Source organism: Alnus glutinosa, chromosome 2 (genome assembly GCF_958979055.1).
Source record: "Alnus glutinosa chromosome 2, dhAlnGlut1.1, whole genome shotgun sequence".
In the NCBI taxonomy this organism is placed as follows: domain Eukaryota; kingdom Viridiplantae; phylum Streptophyta; class Magnoliopsida; order Fagales; family Betulaceae; genus Alnus; species Alnus glutinosa.
The window spans coordinates 10,179,080-10,186,152 of NC_084887.1; the positions used below are offsets into that span (position 1 = coordinate 10,179,080).

The 7,073-nt window shown below is 35.4% G+C and overlaps 2 protein-coding genes across 2 annotated transcripts; both read right to left on the reverse strand.

Moving 5' to 3' along the window:
• Positions 1 to 548: 548 nt before the first annotated feature.
• On the reverse strand, positions 549 to 1,178 carry LOC133860088 (protein DMP7). Its single transcript, XM_062295739.1, has one exon. The coding sequence runs from the start codon at positions 1,176 to 1,178 to the stop codon at positions 549 to 551; it is 630 nt and encodes a 209-aa protein (XP_062151723.1).
• A 3,102-nt stretch (positions 1,179 to 4,280) lies between these two features.
• On the reverse strand, positions 4,281 to 4,995 carry LOC133860272 (uncharacterized). The gene is made up of 2 exons (XM_062295908.1): positions 4,633 to 4,995; positions 4,281 to 4,583 (listed from the first exon to the last, which is right to left on the reverse strand). Exons 1-2 carry the CDS (start codon positions 4,993 to 4,995, stop codon positions 4,281 to 4,283), a joined length of 666 nt encoding a protein of 221 aa, XP_062151892.1.
• Positions 4,996 to 7,073: the final 2,078 nt, after the last annotated feature.

Consider the following 7,073-nt stretch of genomic DNA (forward strand, 5'->3'; position numbering starts at 1 on the left):
GTAGTAAACTAAATTAACAAAAATAGGTTTTGGTTAGCCATTTTGCATAAAAATTTACATAAACCATTACGAGTGCTTTTATAATCCAATTTGCATGCAATTGACAGAATTTGACATTGAAACGAATATGTATAGAAGTGATTACTAAGACATGCTACATCATATGGAACCATTTCACAAGTAATTAATGGTACGAAGAAATGAGAAATTATATATTAGCTTAAGTTTTTGGAATTAGTTGTGATTTTGACGTGGTATTAGAGCCAAAAGTCTTGAGTTCAAATTTTATTTTCGTTATTCACCTCCCATTTCAATTAAAAGAGAGTTTGAGCTAACGCATAAAGAGGAGTACTAGAATATATAAATGAAATGATTAAATTAACCGTTTCCTATAAGTTTAAATTTTTGAAATAAGTGGTGATAATAAACAATCAATCACTTCCAACATTGATCTTAGAAGGAAGAGCATACAATTATGTAATGTCATAAAGAAGCCATATGTAAAAATGTAAAAAGGAAGGAACAAGAAAATAAGATGATCAAATCAATTAGTGGCGAGAGAGAGGGAATCCAATTCCATGGCGCTTGGTAGGGAAAGCAACAAACAGCAAGCTGCATGCCACTCCAACCGCAATAGGCAATGCCACAAGAAGATCCTTAGCCTCATCAGAGGGTGTGGGATAGAAGCACTTGACAACGTTTTGATCAAACAATGCCACTGCTGCAAAAACCAGCACCGACATGAAGGCATGGAAGAAATCAATAGACCTTAGCCTATACTTGGCTGCCTCCTCTGCTTCAACTGGCAGCCCATCAATCACCCACAAGCCTCTAAATGTGGCTAAACCATGACGAACTTTGCCCCTTCCATCCCTGAAGCTGTCGCTGAAACACAGAAGAAAACATGACAAGCAACAAATTGCTAGAAGGTCCAGAGTCATGAACTTGCTTGTGATGGTGTGACACTGCCCTTGGTGTGTGAAAATTGGCGAAAGAATTTGGAACGCCAGTACTGTCCCTGTGGGAAGAAGGTTTGCCAAATGTGCTGATATTTTGAAGGTCTTTCTTATGGCCTTTTGTGCTGGCGTTTTAGTGGGTTTTGGTGCATTTTCCAGAAGTGGTTGCAGTGTTTCTTCGACTGCCACACGAGATTCTTGATCTTCTGTGTTTGCTTCCATGATCAAACTTCTCTCTCTCCCTCTCTCTCTCTCTCTCTCTCTCTATACAGAATGTTTTTCACAAATCTCTATGAAGAAAATGTGATATATATATATATATAGGGGCAAAAGCTGTTGGCGTTTTCTTACTCATTTTTAATGGGCAATTAAGTTCAGAATGGCGTTAATATGAAGGGATTCAGTTAATGAGCTGCTTTTATTAGGGAGTTTCCCCAATGAGGTTTATAATTTTGGGTTTAAGGAGTTCTTTTGGTGCATATGTTCGCTAAGATTTAATGGGTGGGAATTATATATGGTTACTTGTTCTAACTTTCCCCTACTTTTGAGGAGTGCAATGCAACTGATGAGAGGGTGTGAATAAGATCAAGTAAATAAACCTCTAGATCAGCACTTCAAAAAAAAAAGAAAAAAGAAAAAATTAATACTTCATTTTTAAAGAAAACTTCACTTATAATTCCTGATTTTTCATTATTTTTGAAAAAATATACATAAACTTTAAAACTTGTCAATCCAAGGTATCAATCTTTCAAATTTTTTCAATTTCAACCTTATGTTAGAATTTTCTGTTAAATCCTATCAAAATTTTTAAAATACTCATGTGTTTATTTTTTTTTTTAAAAAAAAAATTATAAATTTTTTTAAAGATTCAGATATGGGTATTTTTATAAAATCCGTTAAATTCTGACCGGCCAACACCTAAATCCTATCAATTTTTTTTTTTCCTAAAAAAAAGAAAAAAGAGAAAGTATTTTGAGAATTTTGATAGGATTTAACGGAAAATTATAACGAATCCGGGTATTTGGAGTTACGAAGGTGTGGCCGGGGTGCACATATTGTTGTAGTGTTACAAACAATAATTTTTTTTATCCATTTATAAATGTTCTATCATTTGATATTTTCTTCATGAGTTTTTTTGGGAATGGAAAAATCAGCTTTAACAGTTTTAGTTTATAACCGTTCGGTGTTTACAAATCATTAAATTTTGCTTTGACCGTTTGGTCATTAAAATGCATTAATATTTGAAACCTTTTTTTTTTTTTTTACCATTAGCGATCATTAAACCTATTGATTTGTTTTTTTAACGTTTTACAAATTTGGCTTTAACTCCTGTTCATGGCTTTAACTCATGTTTATGAGGGGGATTCGAACTAGTGACTTTCGCTTCATAAGGCGTGGTTTCCAGCCGATTGACATGCTCATGAGCTTTACGTTGTTTTACCGTTTGGCCATTATCAAATTTTATTACTTTCGATTTCTAACGGTTATGACCGTTTGTCATTGTCATTGATTGTAATACTCAAGAAATTTCTTAGGATGACTAAGAATACTTTGGTATTAATATTGGTATTAAATTAAATCAAATATATTTGAAAAATATATTTTATGTCTAGTTTTAAATTCTCAATTTGAACTAAAAAGTGAACAATAAAAACTAGGCTATGATACACATTATGGATAGTTCAATATTTAAGATTTAAATGTTTTTTTTAAAAAAAAAAATAGACTAACTAAAATAGTGGAACATTTGTATGTAAATTATACAAAGATTAATTAATGGATCATTAAATTAAAAATATTTTTGTAGTGTAGCTTTAAAAGAAATGGAGAAAAGAAATTAAATAAAGTAGAGGAGACTTACGTCCATGGAGTTTAAAAAAAAAAAAAAAAAAAAAAAAAAAGTTAGTCAAACTTGGTTTTTGAATGAAGACTTTTCAAACAAAGATAGGAAATAGCCAAGACAATTCTAGGTGTAATAAAAGTGAAACCTGTAGAACATTTCAGTGTGCTGAAGAAGACGTGAACGCTGAAGCAGTGAAGTTCGAAGCAAGAATACAGGTGTGAGAAGGGATCAGATTTCGGCGCCGCTTAAGGTTTCTTTTACAAAAATTCCAACTGTATCCTAAAATTTGACATGAGTATTTATCCCATCAAAAATTTACTCTCTTTCACTTACGCAGTGCAGTGCAATAGTGAAAAGAAAAAAAAGAAAAAGGAGAGAGATAAATATTTAGAATAATAATAAGGTTTGGAGCTACTCTAGCTAACTAAGTGGGAGTGTTAGTGCATTATTAAAGGCAAGAAGAGCTTTTAGATAGTCTACGAAGTGGTAAGTATAACTACTTGCAGAGAAATGATACTGTTTTACTTATTGAAGCATTTGATAAAGTGTTGAGATATGATTATTTAAATTACAGGAGCCTGAGTATTTTATGAATAACATGATTATATGTTTTAATTATTTTTACATGTATTGAAAGAATTTGTGAAATGAAAGAGGATGATTAAGAGAATAAAAGAATAACTTTAAGAGAAACATGTTATTGCATATCTTTGATTAACGAGAATAAGAGATAAATAAGAAACTAGAAGGTTTCCTATGTTAACTGTGGAAGCTGAAGGGGCCTTCCAAGTTAAATAAGAAGCCAGAAGTTTGAGGGCGTTCTTAGGTTAATTTTGGAAGCCGAAGTGACCTTCCAGATTAAATTAGATAATAGAAAGTTTTTCATGAACAATGTTTAAACAAGGAGCCGAAGGTGCCTTCTGATAGCCGTAAACGAAAGGTTAAAATCATTTAGAAAGCCGGATGAGCCAAAAGAGTTTCTTAGAGAAAAATGAGAGAAGAATGCATTATATATATATAAAGCCGTACGTATTAAATAAATGTCACTAAAAAGATAAGTGAATTTTATTATGTATTATTAAACTGCTCTATAGTGATTATCTTTTTTTTCTTTTTTTTCTTTTTTTTTGAACAAGATAACTCTGATTCTTCATTCATCAAGAATAGAAAGTGATCCACAATACAAAGAGGATCTAGGGAGCAACTGCTTCCCTAAAAACAATGGTGGAGATATTACTAGGAATATCCTCCCACTATAACACATTAAAATTATTACAAAGAGCTTCTTTAGCAAGGCAATGGGCCGCCGAATTTGTCTCCCGGGGAGTGTGAATGAACCGACGGGACCGTAACCCAAGTTTTTCCTTATTGATGCTCTCTATAAAATGGCCAACATTCGAAAAGTATGGGGATTCGAATTAATCTCCGAAACAACCTGTAGCGAGTCTCCTTAAAAAATGACGTCCATAAAACTGGCTTCCTTACTGAATATGACAGCTCCAAGAGCTGCCATGGACTCTGTAATCTTTGCTTGCACCATAAATCTCTGGACAAGGCTCCGATATACCCATATGATCCCGAGCAACAATCTCCACTCCAACATAACCCTGTTGTGTGTCTAGAGCAGCATCATAATTAATCTTCACAGTACCTTGAGGAGGAGGACACCAGGCTGCAATATGAGGAACTTGTTCCATACTCGGTTGCCTTATGATTTCTATCTGCTTGCACATCCGATAAACTTCCAAAGACTTCAAAGCTCCTCTATAAGTTTCATCTGGATGCTGAAAATGACCATAAAAAAATAAGCTTGTTTTTACGAAACCATATTGCCTGTGCCACCACAGTCATAAGCTCCACAATCTCTCTAGGAAAAAACTGCAATCCTTTGGCAAAGAGTTCCCTAAAGGACAAAACTACCCAACTACACTTGTGGAAATAAGATAAATGAGAACCCCACACATCTTGAGCTGCTGGACAAGCCCAAATAGCATGAATTAAAGTTTCTTCTGCAGCTTCATAGCAAGGACAGGTAGCTACCTCCACTATCTTTCTTTTCTTTAGATTAACACGAATAGGCAGCACCTCATGGCATGCTCTCCATGCAAAATTCTTCACTGCAGTCGGCACTGACATAGCCCATAAATGCTTCCAAACATCCTGATCCTTGCGTGCATTAGAGCTTTGAGCAGCCATGGTATCTTGAATTTCCTTCCCCAAATGGTATGCACTATGTACTGAAAAAAAACCCCATTTGTAGTTCCTCGCCAAATTAGCCGATCCGGTGGTTGAAGGGGACAAAGGAGAATGTTAGAGATGACAATAGCTTCTTCATGTTGAAACACTTCCTTTATTAGGTTAGAATTCCAATTTCTAGTGAGTGGATCAATGGGAGAAGCCACCAGGGCATTACTATCCATAGACGAGGGGCACGATTGAACTTTGAAAGTGTGAGGGGTGGGGAGCCAACGATCCTCCCAGATCTTAATACTTTTCCCATCTCCCACCCTCCAAATTAAACCTTGAGATAATAGCTCCCTGGCTTGCCAAATACTACGCCAAACATATGATGGTCGGTTGCCTAGAGCATCCCCCAAAAAATCCCCCCTTGGGTAGTACTTGGCATTAAAAATTTATGCTATAAGAGAAGTTGGATTTTGGATAAACCTCCACCCTTGCTTTGCCAGCATAGCCTTGTTACATAAAATGATTTTTTTTGGTAAACCTAATGTAGCTGTTATTATAATTACCATGTTGGAAACATTTTCTAAAAAGTTGGCTCATATTTGGAAATGCTCAGTAATTTCTTATACTTATTGAGACCGTGGACTCATTAATCCGCCTATGTAAATGTGACAACACCACAATTACATAGATGTTGATGCAGGTATAGAAGTGGGTGAAGAGGATCCATACGCCTGTCTAGGGTATTATGGATCAAGTTTTCATATGCCTTAGTTGTTGTAAATATCCAGAAAATGTCTATCTTTTGGAGTATATCTATAGTTAGACATGTTCTAAGTACTTTTGATGTATAGCTACTTATGTGCTGTTTGTGGCACTTTTGACTAGTGTTGTTTTATCATGTAAAGTACAATGTACAAATCTATATAATATAGAAGTCATCATTTCAACTCTGATGTGTTCTATGAGGGTTATCTCAGAAGAAGAAAAAAAAATTCCGTTGTGAGATATATGAACTCTGATGATATTGAGGTTAAGATGGTAGTGTTTAGTAGAGATTGGAGATTTTTACTTTCGCCTTTCCTTAAGTAAAGGCGGGGCGCTACATTGATAAGGGAACTTTTTTGGGCTTCCACAAGTGCAGCTGGGTAGTTTCTTCTTTCAGGGAACTTTTTGCCAAATGTTTGCAACAGTTCCCTAGAGAGATTGTTGAGTTTATGATTGTGGTGGCACGGGCAATATGGTTTCGTAGAAACAAACATATTTTTTAGGGCCAGTTTCAGCATCCAGATGAAACTTTTAGAGGAGCTTTGAAGTCTTTAGAAGATTTCCGGATGAGCAAGCAGTTGGAAATAATAAGGGAATCGAGTTTGGGTAATCTGGGACAAAATCTTCATTTTGAAGCTTGGCGCCCGCCCCCACTAGGTGCTGTTAAGATTAATTTTGATGCAGCTCTAGATGCTCGGTAGGGATATGTTGGTGTAGGGATTATTGTTCGGGATCATATGGGTCTTTTCTTGGGTGCTCGGAGCATTGTTTATAAATTGAAGGTGCAGGCAAAGATTGCAGAATCTATTGCAGCCCTTGGAGCTGTATTGTTCAGGAAGGAAGTCGGTTTTTGTGATGTCATCTTTGAAGGGGATGCAAAACAGGTAGTGTCAGAGATTAATTCGAACCCCCAACCTCTCTAACTCCGGCCATTTCATAGAGAGCATTAATAAGGAAAAACTTGGGCTAAGGTCCAGTAAGTTTACTTACACTCTCCGAGAGATGAATTTGACAGCCCATTGTCTTGCCAAAGAAGCTATTTGTAATAAAATTAATGTGTTGTGGTGGGATAATATTCCTTCTTGTATATCCACCATTGTTTTTAGGGAAGCAGTTTCTCCCTAGATCCTCTTTGTTTTGTGGGATCACTATATGTTTTGATGAATGAAGAATTAGAGATTATCTTGTTCAAAAAAAAAAAAAGTAAAGGCGAGGCGCTACATTGATGCACCTTCATGATCCTTTGAAAGTCAGCATGCATTTATTTGTTTATAAAAGAAAAAATCTTCTTCAATTCAAAAGAAGGTGAAAATACGTACGTC